Below are 15611 nucleotides of genomic sequence, written 5' to 3'. Positions count from 1 at the left end.
AATTCTCTTACAAAACCGACCAAATCCAGTTGGAAAAACATTTTGGGTTGAAAATTTAAAAGTAAACCGAGCTGTTCGCTTGGATAGATCACTTCCAGGGCTTTTCGATGGAAAATAAGTTTATTTTAAATGCTATTTAACAGTTTATGATTTCCTAAGTATGTTTGGGATGCAACTTTACAAATGCACCACACAAAATTTCGATTCTTAAAGGAAGAACACTTACAATACAAACCCAACAAGAATTAAAAACTAAGATCTTCAAGAAAACCCATAATGTTAAACACCGCCATCCGGTTGGAAAAACCATTTATTTTTAAAAGTTATTTAGCAGTTAACCGATCTGTTCGCTTGGGAAGTTCACTTCCTGGGCTTTCCGGCGGCTGGCTTCTGACCGGGTTTCTTGCCAGCGGCTCCCTTGCCGCCCGCACCGGCCTTGGTGACCTTGCCGGCGCCGGCCTTGGTGCCCTTGCCCACGGGCTTCTTCTTGGGATCTGGCTTGGCCTTGGGGGCCTTGACCGGCTTGACCAAAGCCTCGCGCTGGCTCTTCAGAGCCTTGACGATCTTCTGCTCCTCAATCAAGAAGGCACGGACGATGCGCTCGCGCAGGCAGCTGTGGCACAGGACTCCTCCATAGGTCCTGGACACGGTCTTCAAACGCTTGGACATCCTGGGGCGCTCGCTGGGGCGGGAGGGGGTGATACCCTTGAGCTTCTCCTTGCACTGGCCACAACGGGGCACAGTCTTGTTCTTCTTGACATACTGGTACACCAGGCGGCCACCGGGAGTGCGAACACTGTAAATTATATTATTATAAATACATCCTTTCTCATGGGGTTAAATATCTAGTAATTACATGCGCCTCTTGTTGGAGCGTGTGTTGTAGGACAGGCGTCTCCGCAGCGTCAAACGTTGGACCATTTTGCTGTTGTTGTTGCTGCCGATCCAAGCAATTCGTTGGTTACATATGCAAAAGCAGAGAAAATCATTATTAGTTGGGTGTATCGGGTTTATCAATTTTCGGTTCGCAGTTCTAGCTGCCTTTGGAGGTTTATTATCATTAGTTTATTGCATTTTTCTGCGAATTTCAGGGGAATTATAAATTGAACACGTGCGTACCTCTAAAGAGACGAAACTAGAAAGAAAGGTGGCAACCCTGCTGCCGCACGACGTGAACTTGGCTGCGCTGCCAGCTGCTCGGCGTTTTCCAGTACTACAGGGCCTTGCCAGATAGCCTGAGAAACAGGGGCTTAGATTTAAATATTTTTATAAAAAGGGGTTATGGAATTGTTTAATTTTACATACGTGGACATAATTAAAGCTTTTGTTTAAACTATAACTCTTTTTTTTAGTTAGTAATCTTTTATGGATTAATCTTTTACATAATATTTCTTTTTTCAATGATATTGAACATTATTTCTCATGTTATAATTAAAGATATATCTATAACACAATATAACATTTTTGTGTGGAAAACGAATAAGGATAAAACTAAATTTTACCCTAACTTGTAAAATAAATTCGATTTGCTCAATCCCCATTTACTACGCCCCTGCCATCATCTGTTGTTGTTGTTTTGCTTGCGGTAGACATGGTTATCAAACCGCAAACAGATAACATTTAAAATCAGCAATATGAGCAAAGCCAGCAACAGTAAGTGTTTCTCCAACTAAAGAAAACTTGAAAAACCATCTTTCTGATTTGATAGTCATGCGTTTGGCGCTGTTGCAATTAAAGGGCTCCAAGGACAAGGCGGCCAATGTCCAAAACGCAGTCAGCAAAATCGAGACGGCGGTCAGGGAGCACCAGCCACGATTGATCACCCTACCAGAATGTTTCAATGCTCCATATGGCACCAAGTATTTCCGGGAGTATTCCGAGACCATTCCTGATGGCTACACCTCTCAGCAGCTCTCGAACTTGGCCAAGAAGCACCAGGTTTATATAGTCGGAGGAACAATTCCAGAACTGGGTGAAAACGATGCCATCTATAACACCTGTACGGTGTGGTCACCCACTGGCGATCTGGTGGCCAAGCACCGCAAGATGCATCTATTCGACATCGATGTCAAGGGCGGCATTCGCTTCAAGGAGTCGGAAACCCTGTCCGCAGGCAATGACTTCACCACCATCGACATAGATGGCCACAAGATCGGCATCGGCATCTGCTACGACATCCGTTTTGAGGAGATGGCCCGGCTCTATCGCAATGCTGGCTGTGAGATGATCATCTATCCGGCTGCCTTCAACATGACCACCGGCCCTCTGCATTGGGAGCTGCTTCAGCGAGCCCGTGCCAATGATAACCAACTCTTTGTGGTGACCACTTCGCCAGCCAGGGATCCTGTTGCCGAGTATGTTGCGTACGGCCATTCCCTGGTGGTGGATCCCTGGGCCAAAGTGCAGCAGAGTGCCGGTGATGGTGAGGAAACAGTAGTGGCGGATATCGACTTCTCCCTGGTGGAGCAAGTGCGTCAGCAGATTCCCGTCTTTGGGCAACGGCGACTGGATTTGTATGCCACCGTAAAGAAGTCAAAGTAAAGGATGCTTGACTTGCAGAATTTTGGTTTTTACCCCGACATGATGTCCTATTGGGATCCTTGCATTTACGTTTGTATATAAAAGTTAATAGACCTCAAGAATCTTTGGTTTTAACTATGATAAAAGATCATAGAACAGAAAGGTTTAAGCCTTTCGTTAAATTTGTTGATTTTACATTAAATTTAAAAAGCACTCAGAATCTTTGGTTTTCATCATAGGAAGATATACTGAACAGAATTTGAAAAATGCATTTATGTTTGTTGATAGTATTTACAACTTAAAAGGCCTTCAGAATCTTACACCGAAATGAAATCAAAATAAAGGTTGCTTAAGCTTTAGAGTCTTTGCTTTTGCATTTAAATTCAATTAACCAAGAAAAAATATAAATAAACATAGAAACCAGCATTTATGTTTGTTGATTGTATATAAAATTTAATAGACCTAAACACTTGTCACACTAATTTACGATTGACGACTTATTGCTGTTTATCTGGTTGTAGATTATCGGTGGAAGCTAAGTCCGTGGCAGCTGGTTGTACATAGTGTGGCCGCTGGGCCTGGTCAAAAAGGGCTCGTATGGCTTCATCGGTGGCCATTAGCGGCTGACTGATGAATTCCAGGGCCTAGGGGAAGATTAACAATCTATGAAAATTCAAATTTACACAACTGCCCGTACACTCACCCTAACTGCATACTTCTCCGCCTCGCACAGTGGACTCGTGCTGGCGCTGGACAACTTGAGGGTCTCCTCGGGAATGCCCACGCCCGTGTGCAGTACCATGCGCTGGAGGATGTTTAGGTTCTCGGCACTCAGGCTGATCACATCGGTGGCGGGCAGGTTGAGAAAGCGAATCTTGGCCAGGAACTTGAGCTGCTTGAGCATGTCCAGCTGAATTTCGCGAATCTGGTGGGTGGCATGGAGTAGCTGCTTGGTGGACTCGTTCAGCAGCTGGTTCTTCTGGGTGAGATCGGCCTTCCAGCGGGCCAGTTCCTCGACCATGACGCTGCTGGCCAGGAACTTTGAGCGCCACACCTCGCATTGTCCGGCCAAAAACTCAATTTGCTCGGTGTGGGTGGTCAGATTGTTGGCGGTGTCGAGGAGTGCTCTGGCCAGTTGTAGTTTGTCCTCGGTTAGGAGATTGACCCTCGTCTGCAGATCCTCGCCCACGGAGGCCACCAGCAAGCTTTTTAGTTCGCTGTTGACTTGCGTTTGGAACTTGTACTGCGCCTGAAAGTAATTCCGCTCCTCGCGCATCTTGGTTAGCTCCTCCTGGAGTGCGGCTATTTCATGACAGCTGCTATCTTGAGGGGAGTCCTTAATTTCCCTGTGTTCGGTGTCCAGCTCCTGGGTACGCAGCGTGGACACTTGATCCACCAGTACTGCAATGTCCAGGTTGTTCTTGTCCCGATGGATTTTGTGTTTGTTCGTTGGCTCGGAGATCATGGGATTCACGGCACCCGGATAGGGTTCAAAGGGCACGAACTTGGGGGCCTTGGTCTTCTTATGCTCGGGCAGGGATTCTGAACTGCTGGTGACCAAACGGGGTCGCATTTGGACCAACTCTCCCTTGGGCATTGCGGGTGCCAAACTACGGGTCACAATCTCCGGTCGTCTGTACAGTGTGTGCAGTCCGGGAAGAGGCAAATTGGAGGCGGATGTGGATGTCTTCCTTCCCATGACAGCCTCCTGGATTATGGTGCTGTCCTTTCGCGACAACTGGGGCCTCTTCACCTTGATGTCCACATCAGCAATAGCCTGGACTTCATCAGCCTCTGTTTTGGCTGTGCCACTATTTTCCGGTTGCTCCATGCCATCGCCGCTGGTGCGACAGTCCGGCGACTTGGCCGCCTTTGGTTCCGTACTATCCGCTTCCATTTTTTGACTCTAGGCCAGGCCAAACTAGGTTTTCTAAGTTCAATAATTTCTCTGGCTGTGCCAGCAAAACAAAAACAATGGCCAAGGGCTGCCAACTCGCTGGAAAGGTATGAAAAGGAGTGCTATGACGTTTGCAGTGTTGATCAATACCTAGATATTTGTACCTTGGTACCAATTTAAGGTACTTTAAACGTAAGCTAATTAAATTATCAAAACTTTTATTTACCTAAATAATTAAATAAATTCAAATTTTGTTATCTTATCCAAGTTTTCAGTCACCCTAGCAATCTCCAACAATATTATTAATCGTTACCTTTTTTTTTCAAATTGAATATAAAATATTTCTATTTCAATTTGCTTATATAAAGATTTTAAGCTCTTACAAGGAGAAGGATCATTTCAGTTCCTCAAACTAGTATGCTGCACTCTAAAAACAACTTTGAAAAAGAAATAAAGTATTTGAAAGACTTTACGGTAAGATAAATGACATAGGATATTCGAGTTTTGTACGAGACTTAAAAGATTGAGTAAGATAAGGTATTATTTTATATTAAAGTATATATTAGTATTATTTTACTCAAGCTGTAAGGTTGTTCAATTGATTGTTTGTTAATTTGTTTATAGCCTTTTAAAATCTGTAAAAACCATTAAATTTCCAAGAGGGTGCCCTCATTTAATGTGACCAGAGCGTGAAACCGACAAAATGCTTACAACACCCCCATGAAATACTGTTTCTTGGCCCACCCACGCAATCGTGCACACTATTTCGTTAAAGGCGATTGATTGAAAAAGAAAAAAAACAAATAAATACGTGAAGCGGCGAAGAAAGCATCATACCTAAAGCCGGCAATACGAAGAGTACGCTGCTGCCAACCCCCAACACCCCCCGGCCACGCCCCCGCCCTGTTCCGCCCGTGTGTGGAGCGCCAAAAGGATGTCCGCTGTGGAGGCGGATGTGCTGCAGAAAATCGATCTGATTGAGCCCACGACCGGAAAATTGTTTTTCGAGCACAAAACGGAACTGGTCTTCTGCCGGCCGCATCTGATGCCCCTGAAGACGCAGGCGCTGGAACGTCTGGAGGAAATGCATCGGGATACCGCTCGCCAATTGCAGAAGAAGCGATTGCAGAGGAAGTCCTCGGAGCCCATGAATTAGTCGTCCTGTTTTGCATACCACAGTCGTCACAAGCACATTACACACACACTAATAAGCACAACCTAAATCTGGACTAGGAATTAGGACTAGGAAGGATGGCCTACCTACTCACTTTCGGCATCGTGACCGCCCTATTCCTGGCCAGCATCTCACTGTACCGCTATGGCAACATACCACGTCAGCACATCCTGGTCACCTTGTCCGTGCTGACCGCCTGGTGCTTCTCCTTCCTGATTGTCTTCACCATTCCGCTGGACGTCACATCGGTGAGTGGGCCTGTGGAGCCCTAGTGTTATAGATCAAATCATTAAATAAGCAAAATTCGATACCAAAAACTCAATTAAAAGGATTATTTAAGATATGTACACACTGCCATATGCTGTAATTTTACACACAGTTATTGGGTTAGGGTAGGATAGATATGGTTTTTAAAACCGAAGGGGTAAACCCAAACCAAGTGGCAGGAAAAGACTTAGATCCCTTCATTTAATGAAACTGATTTTAGAAATATTATTTAACATCATGTGCATCGTTCAAACTTTCTCCCCATATGCTATAATCTTATATACAGTGATTTGGTTAGGTTAGAATGGATAAGTATATAGATAGAAATATACATTGTCCTCAAAGTAGTAAGTAACTAACTTATACTGTTATTTTATATACAGTTATTTGATAACGATAGGAACAGTCATCCGGTTTGATTGACAATTTCAACTATCGCCCTAAGCCTTTATTTAGTTAAAATATTTAATCTTGTACGTACTATCATTTAAAGCGGAAAATCTTTGATCTTAGATCGTTGTTATAGTAACATTACAACTATGACGTCCGATCCCGTTCGTTCTGATTTATATTTTATGGTTTTTAAAGGGGAAATCACTAAGGTGATTTATTTTGATATTGACACATATTGCCATACCAACAATATTTATTTAAAGGCTTTCGCGGTTTTATAATTATTCAAGCACTAGTACAGTTAGTAAATTTCTTTTAAAACAAATTCTTTTGTGCCAAAGTGAGAACAGAAATTAATTAATTTTTTATCTAAAGCTTTTTAGACACCTTAAAATTTGTCAATAAAGTTTGCCACTGATTTGTGCTTGGAACATCTTATCTTTGAATGAATCATGCCTAGAGCTAAGTCATAAAATTAGAGTTTTCATCGTTTTATATAACTACCTTCTGGGCATACAATTTTCTGCGTATTTGGTATTTGGGAATAATTTTTCTTATTAGGTTATCAGTTTTACAATTTCATATTTTAAGTAAAAACGGTATATAGAACTCAGCTTGTATTTATTTCACAGACACTTTATCGCCAGTGTGTGGAGGAGCATCGACCCACCCCGGCCCCAACTTTGAACGCCACTACGGCCGCCAATGTGACCCCTTCGCCGCCCCCTCAATGCCAGGAGCCGTGGGGCATGGTGCCCGCCTCCGTGTTCCCCAACCTGTGGCGCATCATCTACTGGAGCTCGCAGTTCCTCACCTGGTTGATCATGCCGCTAATGCAGTCGTACCTCAAGGCGGGCGATTTCACCGTCAAGGGCAAGCTGAAGTCGGCCCTGATCGAGAATGCCATTTACTATGGCTCTTACCTGTTCATCTGCGGCGTACTCCTGATCTACATAGCCGTGAAAGGCGAGTCGCTGGACTGGCAGAAGCTGAAGGCCATCGCCTCGTCGGCTTCAAACACCTGGGGCCTGTTTCTGCTCATCCTTCTGTTGGGCTACGCTCTGGTGGAGGTTCCCCGCTCGCTGTGGAACAATGCCAAGCCGGGATTTGCGCTGCAATACGCCTACTTCAAGGCGGCCAAACTGAGCACTGAGAAGGCGGAGGCGGAGGAGCATGTGGACGACATTCTGGAGTCGTTGCAAGGCCTCAGTCGCGTCATACCGAACAACCACGAACTGCGCCCTTGCCTGGAGACCATCATGCGGAAGGTGCCCATCGAGCTGCAGGAGCGGGCTAGCCGAAACTTTGCCCGCACCGGAGGCAGTGGAATGGGAGCAACCAGCTCCACAATCTTGCCCTCGGAAAAGGCGCTGGTTCGCATTCACAAGCAAGTAATCAAATCCCTGCAGACGTTGCAACGCACCGAGGCGCTGTGGAGCGTGCAGGTGCAGACGGTGCTGCATCTGGAGGATGTGGCCAGGAACATTCACTCCTCGGAGCGGCGCTTCAAATCGGAATTCCCGCGGCAGCGAACGCAGCTGGAGAGAATGTGCTACAGTGCCACGGTGCAGTGGTACTGGGAGTGCCTGCTGCGGGCGCCCTTCCTCAAGACCATGTGCATCCTCACGGCCACCATGTCGGCCATGGTGGTGTGGAGTGAGCTCACCTTCTTCAGCCGTCACCCCGTGCTCTCCATATTCGCCAATGTGATCTACGTGGCCAAGGAGAGCTACGACTTCTTCACCATCGAGGTCTTTTCCATGGTGGTTCTCTGCTACTTTTTCTACTGTACTTATTCTACAATCCTGAGGATTCGTTTCCTCAATCTTTACTATCTGGCACCGCACCACCAGACCAACGAGCACAGCCTGATCTTCAGTGGCATGCTGCTCTGTCGGTTGACGCCGCCCATGTGCCTCAACTTCCTGGGCCTGATCCACATGGACACACACATTATTCCCAATGTGAGTATGAAACTCGTCATTTCATTCTCCATAAATTATATATATTTTTGATCAGCTTGTCGATCTGGCCATATCCGTCAGTCCGTTTGTACTTTTAAAGCTACCCGGATTAAACATTTCCGAAAGTCTGGAAGTATATAAGTCGAAAAGGAATAATATAAAAATGACAAAAATTAACAAGAAATTACAACTTTACTCTTTTTCGAGATAAAGTACACGCTTACTTTTTAAATATTAAGGTTTTAATTTCATAAAAGTCGGACAACGATAGCATATAGCACATATGTTATTTAAAAATATAAATTTAGCTGATCTAAAGAATATTTAATTTTTCTTATAGCTGCAAGGGTATATAAACTTCGGCTAGCCAAAGTCAGCTTTCTTTCTTTTTAAAAAACTACCAAAACTCATTGCCTAATTTTCTATATCTACAGCGCATCATGGAGACGGTCTACACCCAGATCATGGGCCACATGGACGTCATTGGCATCATCTCGAACGGCTTTAACATTTACTTCCCCATGTGCATGCTGGCCTTCTGCCTGGCCACCTGGTTTAGTCTGGGCAGTAGGGCCTTGAATGCCCTTGGTTTCCAGCAGTTCCTGCAGAACGAGACGATAGCCACTGAGCTGGTGCAGGAGGGCAAGGATTTGATAGCCCGCGAGAAGCGGCGACGCCAGCGAGCAGAGGAGGCGATGGCCAGAAGGCGGGACTTCAACCGACCCGACCAGGTACTTGGCAGCGATTACTTGAGCAAGTACCGAAGTGGAGGAGGCGGAGGAGGAGCAGGTGGTGCCCTGGCCAGCAATCGAACGCCAGCGGATGGGCTGCTTCGTGATGGCGAAGGGAGCTTTGACTATGCGGCGGTGGCCTCCTCCTCGGCCCTAGGCGTTCCACGTTCCCTCTCCGAGGAGATCAACGACCGGTTCGGGGTGAGCACCCAGGTGCAGGTCGGCTTCCGGGATCCCGACTACGAGGCGGAGCAGGCCGATGGTCGCATTGTGGGCCCCCCGCCACGAGGACTCTTTGACGATGTCTAGGCTAAAAAAGAAATCTCTTTATTTCAATTCGTAACCGAGTATCTCAGTGTCTGCAATGTTCCGTAGTATATGTATATTTCGTTTCGCGCTTAAGTAATTTCCGCTGCCACTGCTGCTGCTGCTGTTCCTTTACACACCTATGTATGTAAACACCTTTCGATTGAATAAACCACTAGAAAGGATTCTGCTTCTGATTGCGTCTGGCGTAACGTGCTTTTTTCTGGTCGATTTCCTGGCTAACATCGATACCACTATCCTCGGCAGTCAACGGGGATTCCGAATTCGTTGAGATGTCCGGCTCTGATGAGCACTTGCTGTCCTCTGCATCGACTTTGTCTTCGATTTTCGGCCGCTTCTGCAGCACCGATATGGGATGCGGATTTATGCGCTTGCGACCGCGCAGATAGCCACAGCGGGAAGTTAACGGAGTCTTGGGGGAATGCATCTTGTTGCCTTTACTTGATTCGAAATGACTAGCACAATTTAAATCTTGGATGACAGTGCAAAAGGTAACCTTGCCTTAAAAAGGATTGCCATCCAAGAAATATTATTGTTTTGGCATTCAACACTACAATTTTCCTTCGAAAGCTAGTTAACCCTGAAATTTATAAATTAGGATTTACTAGCCGTATTTAAGCTTAAAAAATAGTAAATCCAAGTCATTAATATTTGATTTTCATAGATTGCGGATTTAAGGTACATACATCTACATTCTTTCTTTAACATGACTAGTTTTGAAATAGATTTTAAATTTTGTTATATTTAAACATTAGTATTAATTACATATTAAACTTTCTTTTAAATGGAATATTGTAATATTCAATCATGCAATTAAATGCTTTAAATATTATATGTATTTATTTTATATTTAATTTTAAAACGCTGTGGTATTTTAAGTTTTGTATTTGGTGGTCTAAATTGAACAGGATACACCAATATCAATTTAAAATAAATGCCTCAAATACATTTACATTATGAAAATTTTTTTTATTTTTAAGTCAATATTTATGTTGTTTGAAAACTAGTAGGTTTATTTGATAGCCTAGAATTCACAGCAAGTGCAACCAAAGAAAAGGGAAAGTCTCGGTTTGTGTGTGTGTGTGTGAAGTGTGATTATCCCACAAAAATCCAGAAAGGAAATATGAACAATAGATTGGAATAAGCTTTCTCAACATCTGTGTTATCCGAAGAAACAGTGTGGAATTGTGCTCGATTTTAGGTTTCCATCAGTGATCGTCCGCTAGCTCGTTGTGGACGTTTGTTTTTGGTTTTGGGTTGATTGGTGTACGCTGGTGAGTGGTGACTGTGTGGTGCAAGAGACGTCTAATTCGTCCTCTTATTCATCGCCTCCGCCCTCTTCGTCCTCATCGAATTCGCCCTCCTCGTCGGCGGTGGCCTCCTGGTACTGTTGGTACTCCGACACCAGATCATTCATGTTGCTCTCCGCCTCGGTGAACTCCATCTCGTCCATTCCCTCGCCGGTGTACCAATGGAGGAAAGCCTTCCTCCGGAACATGGCTGTAAATTGCTCTGAAACGCGCTTGAAGAGCTCCTGAATGGCCGTCGAGTTCCCGATAAAAGTAGCCGACATCTTGAGACCTCGCGGTGGAATATCGCACACAGCCGTCTTGCAGTTATTGGGGATCCATTCGACAAAGAAGCTGCTGTTCTTGTTCTGGATATTCAGCATCTGCTCGTCCACCTCCTTCATGGACATCCGGCCTCGGAAAATGGCAGCCACGGTCAAGTAGCGACCATGTCGTGGATCACAGGCGGCCATCATGTTCTTGGCATCGAACATCTGTTGGGTCAACTCCGGAACGGTCAGGGCTCGGTATTGCTGCGATCCGCGCGAGGTAAGTGGAGCGAATCCAGGCATGAAGAAGTGCAGCCGGGGAAAGGGCACCATGTTCACCGCCAGCTTGCGAAGATCAGCGTTCAGCTGGCCGGGGAATCGAAGGCATGTGGTCACTCCAGACATGGTGGCCGAGACCAAATGATTGAGGTCACCATAGGTGGGAGTCGTCAGCTTCAGTGTCCGGAAACAGATGTCATACAACGCCTCATTATCGATGCAGTATGTCTCATCGGTGTTCTCCACCAACTGGTGGACACTCAAGGTGGCATTGTAGGGTTCCACCACCGTATCGGATACCTTGGGCGAGGGCACCACCGAGAAGGTGTTCATGATGCGGTCGGGGTACTCCTCTCGGATCTTGGAGATCAGCAAGGTGCCCATGCCGGAGCCGGTGCCGCCACCTAGCGAGTGGGTCAGCTGGAAGCCCTGGAAAATAAAAATAAGCATAGGCTGTAATTGTTAAAAATACAAGGTATTAAAAATACAAGGTATCGAACACTTTAGTCGCTTCATCGTTTTTAACCAGCTTTAATAATACCGCTTCACAGTGTATGCTTTTGTTTTTAGCCAGCTTTAATATTTTCATTTCTAATTTTAAATCTTCTTAGTGGACAACATGCTATTCCGTGTACATCCACCTCATACAATCAACCCATAACTTACCTGCAGGCAATCGCAGCCCTCCGACTCCTTTCGCACCACATCCAGGACAGAGTCCACTAGTTCGGCACCCTCTGTGTAGTGACCCTTGGCCCAGTTGTTGCCGGCACCAGACTGACCAAACACAAAGTTGTCCGGTCGGAAAATCTGGCCAAAGGCACCGGATCGAACCGAGTCCATGGTGCCGGGCTCGAGGTCCACGAGAATGGCCCGAGGAACATATTTGGCACCGGTGGCCTCATTGTAGTAAACATTAATGCGCTCCAGCTGCAGATCACTATCGCCGTAATACGTTCCCGTGGCGTCTATGCAATGCTCGTCGGAGATAACCTCCCAGAATTTGCCACCGATCTGGTTACCGCATTGCCCGGCCTGGATGTGCACGATTTCACGCATTTCGAGTCGCTGTCAAGGATCAAATGATTTCCAAATTTTGGAATCTTTTTCACCAACAAAAATATGATGATAAAAAAAACCGAGTTCGAGTAGCAGTCTGAGGGGGACAAAAACCGACAAACAACTGAATATTTAACGTATAATTTTTCAGGTTTATATTTTACACACGTGTACTTGCTAGCAGATACTGAGGTGGACTGACTCTGGATAGGAGTACGTCTGGGAAGGTTGTCAGCCGGACTACTTCGATCCCAGATTTATAGCCCTTTTGGCCTTTCCAAAAATTCAAGTCGTTCAGTTTAAGGATTTTGAGCAAAAACTTTAATAGTACTTCGTTGAACCAAAATACAGCTAAAATTCGTGATGGGATGGATAGGGCGGTGCCTTCGAACCAATAGAGGTCACCTCGAAGATCACCAGCCAGGTGATACGATTGATATTGACATGGTATTTTGGGTATTTTGGAGGTTCCTCCTTTGTATATGTGTATATTGGTGTATATTGGGATGAGTCGACTATTGTGCATGGAAAAATGTACAAAATTATATGGCGAAAAAAGTTGGATACAAAAATTTTAAATACAATAAACAACAATCTCTTTTGATATTATATACCAATAACAATAAAATATCAACCTCAATTTGTTTGCCAAAAATTGAAGAGATTTTTTTTTTCGTCAAATCTTTTTTTGAGAAATATTTATAGAAATTTAAAATATCCAAAAATCTAAAAATGTTCATTTTTTATGTTGTCTAAGAATAATAAAAATTAAAAATAGGAAACTTTTTATAATTCCAGTGAATTTGTAAAACTTCTTATAGAATTCTTTAAGCTTTGACAATTCTTCGCAAGAATAATCGACCCATCCTTGTGTAAATATCTATGTAGGGGTGGTTCGTCTAACAACCAATGTTTTTTGTGATTGGCGGCGGTTGAGGCTCTACAGGATTGTTACTATAGAACCCTCCTACATGGAGAAGTCCCACAGCTGGCTATACGGATATCAGACGGAGGCTCTTTTCAGGCACAAAGTGCTCTCAATGATATCCGTGGGCGCAAAATCCGGATCCACGAACTGCTCGTGGTTGAGGCACCTAGTGCCACCCATGCAAGTGCAGGAGCACAACGAAGCGGTCTCATCATTCTCAGTGGTGTAGTTGTTCTCCAGCAGCTTGCCATGCATATTGTAGGTGGATTCGTCATCGAAGGTGACTGGCTGGGCATTTCCGGCCAGGTTTTGGGCATCCTGTTCATCCCGCTTCGCATCCTCTGCCTGCCTGTTGTAGCAAAAAAGGAAGCGTTGTCAATATAAGACTTGTTTTAAAATTCACAAGCTAGTGATTATTCCTTAAATTTTATAACAGTGATTAAGCGTGTTTATAAAAAAAATATCAGAAAATTTAATTTTGTATAATAAATTAAACTAATTTTTTGAACTGCTGCAAAGGTTTGACTATAATTTTGGATAAACCTGTTAAACAACTCTAAAAATACCACTTTGGCCATCAATACAATATTTAAGATATTTGTTTTTGTTCTGTTGTGGAATATAAGAAGTCGTTTTATTAGCCTATTCAAAAATATTGTTAAAATTTCGTACACATGCCAAATCATTATTTGCAGTCTCGATAGGAAACCCTTTAAATTAAATATTTTCAGCCATAATATAATATAATAACTCACATGGTCATGAAGCGCAGCACCAACAGATTAATACTGGCAGCTACCACTGCCAACCCGAACAGGATGAAGACCAAGCTTAATGCCACATAGCCTGGTTTATTGGTCAGTGCCTGATCGTTCTGCAAGGCCACATAATCGCCAAAACCAATTGTGGTCAAGGTGACAAAGCAGTAGTAGAAGCTGTCGAAGTAGCTCCATCCCTCATATCGGGAGAACACTGCTGCTCCCGTGGTAATAATAATGGAGGAGAGCATTCCAGTGGCCAGCATAAGATTCATTTCGGTGGCATCCGTACACCGAGCTCCACTGGCCCTTTTCGCCCGCCTTATGATAACTGAGGCAAACTTGTTCAATCGTTCACCGATCGACTGGAACATTACCAGGCCCAGAGGAATGCCTACCTGAAGAAGGAAATATTTATAAGATTAAAATTAAGGATATTGCGAATAACTTACCATTGCATAGCCCATACAAAATGCTTTTCCCGGAATGGTAACTGGTGTGGAGTGGCCATATCCTGAAATTTATAGAAACATTTCAGGATAAAACATTATCCGAATAAATTCAATGATGATTAATAAAATAAAAAGAATAAAAATTACCTATCATGGCCAGAACGACAGTGCTAAAATAAAAGGCTCCAGCGAATTTCCACTGGGGTCCTGCCTTGTGTGGTTTGTTTTCAATAATGACAATTTCCATCACTCGGAAATCCTCGTCGGTTACATTGTACTTCTTTACAAAGTTGTTTTTAACGGCTGGAATAGAACAACAGATGAGACAGGTAAGGGATAATATTCAATTTGTACAATACCTTGTAAAAACTCCCATCGTTTGGCCTCCGTTGGGGACTCCAGTGAATCGAAGACCGCGGCGCCAATTAAAAGGTACGTAAATGTGCACACCACAAGGGAAAGGGTTCGAACATTTTGGCGTTTCATTATGCCGAGACTCTACTGTGGTTAATTCTTCAGTACTCAAATATTATCTAGCTGGTTAGGAATCAGAACACCTTTTAGGCGCCTTTTTCTGTGTTTAAAGATGCTGCGCCTGACAAAATCAATAATGGTCAGCAAAACAAAAAACACACAGCATCCAATATAAATTGTGAGTGTCCGCTTAAAGCGGCTCAACAGCAAGTGGTTTAATCCAGATCACTAACTAATTTAATGTAGAAACCATCCTAAAAGCTTTAAATCAACTGCCAACAAATTCAATTCGTTTTAATCTTGTTTTAGATGATAATATTACCGTTATTGCAGTTTTGCAGAATCAACAGAGGTTAACGGCGTTGCCACCATGTTGTATCTTTTAGATTTTTTGAAGGAAACGAAATGTTATTGAAAAGAAAGCCAATAATTGACTATTTTAAAACAAGGAAAAAATGTAGTAGATAGCAACCAAAAATTGTGCATTTAATGCTGAAAAAATCCAGTAAAATATCCTTATGAATCGTCTTTAAACCAAAATTAAAACTAACAGAGCAAACAGTTTAAAAGAGAAATTAAAAATTTATTTTTATTAAATCTATATTTTTAAGAGGCAGTAAAAGATCGTAGAAATTGCTTAAATTTAGAGATTTAACTTTGACGGCAAATTCCAAAGACGGTGTATGTTTTTTTGCGAATTTTACTCAGAAGCACATATCATGTAAAAGTTTAAATAGCTCGTGAAAATTGTGTTATTAACAGAATGAACGGAATACTTAACAGTATCTTTTTAACAGCGCTTAAAATACTACGTACTAAACATCAAAGTC

General features: G+C 43.6%; 8 protein-coding genes across 9 annotated transcripts; 3 read left to right on the top strand and 5 right to left on the bottom strand.

The window, feature by feature from the left end:
• Positions 1 to 279: 279 nt before the first annotated feature.
• LOC128252593 (60S ribosomal protein L34) lies at positions 280 to 1017 on the bottom strand. The gene is made up of 2 exons (XM_052980402.1): positions 857 to 1017; positions 280 to 796 (listed from the first exon to the last, which is right to left on the bottom strand). Exons 1-2 carry the CDS (start codon positions 919 to 921, stop codon positions 361 to 363), a joined length of 501 nt encoding a protein of 166 aa, XP_052836362.1. The 5' UTR covers positions 922 to 1017; the 3' UTR covers positions 280 to 360.
• A 488-nt stretch (positions 1018 to 1505) lies between these two features.
• On the top strand, positions 1506 to 3002 carry LOC128265148 (omega-amidase NIT2). The gene is made up of 2 exons (XM_053000983.1): positions 1506 to 1653; positions 1709 to 3002. Exons 1-2 carry the CDS (start codon positions 1635 to 1637, stop codon positions 2539 to 2541), a joined length of 852 nt encoding a protein of 283 aa, XP_052856943.1. The 5' UTR covers positions 1506 to 1634; the 3' UTR covers positions 2542 to 3002.
• Positions 2997 to 4529, bottom strand: LOC128265141 (golgin-45). Its single transcript, XM_053000969.1, has 2 exons — positions 3224 to 4529; positions 2997 to 3164 (listed from the first exon to the last, which is right to left on the bottom strand). Exons 1-2 carry the CDS (start codon positions 4415 to 4417, stop codon positions 3018 to 3020), a joined length of 1341 nt encoding a protein of 446 aa, XP_052856929.1. The 5' UTR covers positions 4418 to 4529; the 3' UTR covers positions 2997 to 3017.
• Positions 4530 to 5160: 631 nt separating this feature from the next.
• Positions 5161 to 5573, top strand: LOC128264550 (BBSome-interacting protein 1). The gene has a single exon (XM_053000093.1). It carries the CDS (start codon positions 5352 to 5354, stop codon positions 5571 to 5573), a length of 222 nt encoding a protein of 73 aa, XP_052856053.1. The 5' UTR covers positions 5161 to 5351.
• A 95-nt stretch (positions 5574 to 5668) lies between these two features.
• LOC128264547 (LMBR1 domain-containing protein 2 homolog) lies at positions 5669 to 9437 on the top strand. Its single transcript, XM_053000081.1, has 3 exons — positions 5669 to 5839; positions 6884 to 8215; positions 8650 to 9437. Exons 1-3 carry the CDS (start codon positions 5669 to 5671, stop codon positions 9253 to 9255), a joined length of 2109 nt encoding a protein of 702 aa, XP_052856041.1. The 3' UTR covers positions 9256 to 9437.
• On the bottom strand, positions 9428 to 9700 carry LOC128251731 (uncharacterized). Its single transcript, XM_052978859.1, has one exon. The coding sequence runs from the start codon at positions 9698 to 9700 to the stop codon at positions 9428 to 9430; it is 273 nt and encodes a 90-aa protein (XP_052834819.1).
• Positions 9701 to 10140: 440 nt separating this feature from the next.
• On the bottom strand, positions 10141 to 12366 carry LOC128263721 (tubulin beta-2 chain). The gene is made up of 2 exons (XM_052998820.1): positions 11777 to 12366; positions 10141 to 11539 (listed from the first exon to the last, which is right to left on the bottom strand). The coding sequence occupies exons 1-2, from the start codon at positions 12167 to 12169 to the stop codon at positions 10592 to 10594; spliced, it is 1341 nt and encodes a 446-aa protein (XP_052854780.1). The 5' UTR covers positions 12170 to 12366; the 3' UTR covers positions 10141 to 10591.
• A 138-nt stretch (positions 12367 to 12504) lies between these two features.
• LOC128263726 (two pore potassium channel protein sup-9) lies at positions 12505 to 15138 on the bottom strand. Of its 2 annotated transcripts, XM_052998839.1 has the most exons (6): positions 15104 to 15129; positions 14667 to 15053; positions 14455 to 14610; positions 14308 to 14369; positions 13853 to 14253; positions 12505 to 13446 (listed from the first exon to the last, which is right to left on the bottom strand). In XM_052998839.1, the coding sequence occupies exons 2-6, from the start codon at positions 14791 to 14793 to the stop codon at positions 13173 to 13175; spliced, it is 1020 nt and encodes a 339-aa protein (XP_052854799.1). In that variant the 5' UTR covers positions 14794 to 15053; positions 15104 to 15129; the 3' UTR covers positions 12505 to 13172. The 2 variants fall into 2 exon arrangements, with proteins under 2 accessions (XP_052854799.1, XP_052854789.1); XM_052998829.1 differs by having other exon boundaries at positions 14667 to 15138.
• Positions 15139 to 15611: the final 473 nt, after the last annotated feature.

Source organism: Drosophila gunungcola, chromosome 3R, assembly GCF_025200985.1.
Source record: "Drosophila gunungcola strain Sukarami chromosome 3R, Dgunungcola_SK_2, whole genome shotgun sequence".
NCBI lineage: Eukaryota > Metazoa > Arthropoda > Insecta > Diptera > Drosophilidae > Drosophila > Drosophila gunungcola.
This window is presented reverse-complemented; position numbering and strand designations above follow the sequence as displayed.

Excerpts from the sequence above, each read along its gene's own strand:
- LOC128265141 (XM_053000969.1), bottom strand. The coding sequence starts at position 4,417 with ATGGAAGCGGATAGTACGGAACCAAAGGCGGCCAAGTCGCCGGACTGT. Across the intron at positions 3,165-3,223 it reads CGGAGAAGTATGCAGTTAGG|GCCCTGGAATTCATCAGTCA; the intron begins GTGAGTGTACGG and ends ATCTTCCCCTAG.
- LOC128263721 (XM_052998820.1), bottom strand. The coding sequence starts at position 12,169 with ATGCGTGAAATCGTGCACATCCAGGCCGGGCAATGCGGTAACCAGATC. Across the intron at positions 11,540-11,776 it reads AGGGCTGCGATTGCCTGCAG|GGCTTCCAGCTGACCCACTC; the intron begins GTAAGTTATGGG and ends TTTATTTTCCAG.
- LOC128264550 (XM_053000093.1), top strand. The coding sequence starts at position 5,352 with ATGTCCGCTGTGGAGGCGGATGTGCTGCAGAAAATCGATCTGATTGAG.
- LOC128264547 (XM_053000081.1), top strand. The coding sequence starts at position 5,669 with ATGGCCTACCTACTCACTTTCGGCATCGTGACCGCCCTATTCCTGGCC. Across the intron at positions 5,840-6,883 it reads TTCCGCTGGACGTCACATCG|ACACTTTATCGCCAGTGTGT; the intron begins GTGAGTGGGCCT and ends TTTATTTCACAG. Across the intron at positions 8,216-8,649 it reads ACACACACATTATTCCCAAT|CGCATCATGGAGACGGTCTA; the intron begins GTGAGTATGAAA and ends CTATATCTACAG.
- LOC128251731 (XM_052978859.1), bottom strand. The coding sequence starts at position 9,700 with ATGCATTCCCCCAAGACTCCGTTAACTTCCCGCTGTGGCTATCTGCGC.
- LOC128263726 (XM_052998829.1), bottom strand. The coding sequence starts at position 14,793 with ATGAAACGCCAAAATGTTCGAACCCTTTCCCTTGTGGTGTGCACATTT. Across the intron at positions 14,611-14,666 it reads ACGATGGGAGTTTTTACAAG|CCGTTAAAAACAACTTTGTA; the intron begins GTATTGTACAAA and ends GTTCTATTCCAG. Across the intron at positions 13,447-13,852 it reads GTGCTGCGCTTCATGACCAT|GCAGGCAGAGGATGCGAAGC; the intron begins GTGAGTTATTAT and ends TTGCTACAACAG.
- LOC128252593 (XM_052980402.1), bottom strand. The coding sequence starts at position 921 with ATGGTCCAACGTTTGACGCTGCGGAGACGCCTGTCCTACAACACACGC. Across the intron at positions 797-856 it reads CGCTCCAACAAGAGGCGCAT|TGTTCGCACTCCCGGTGGCC; the intron begins GTAATTACTAGA and ends TATAATTTACAG.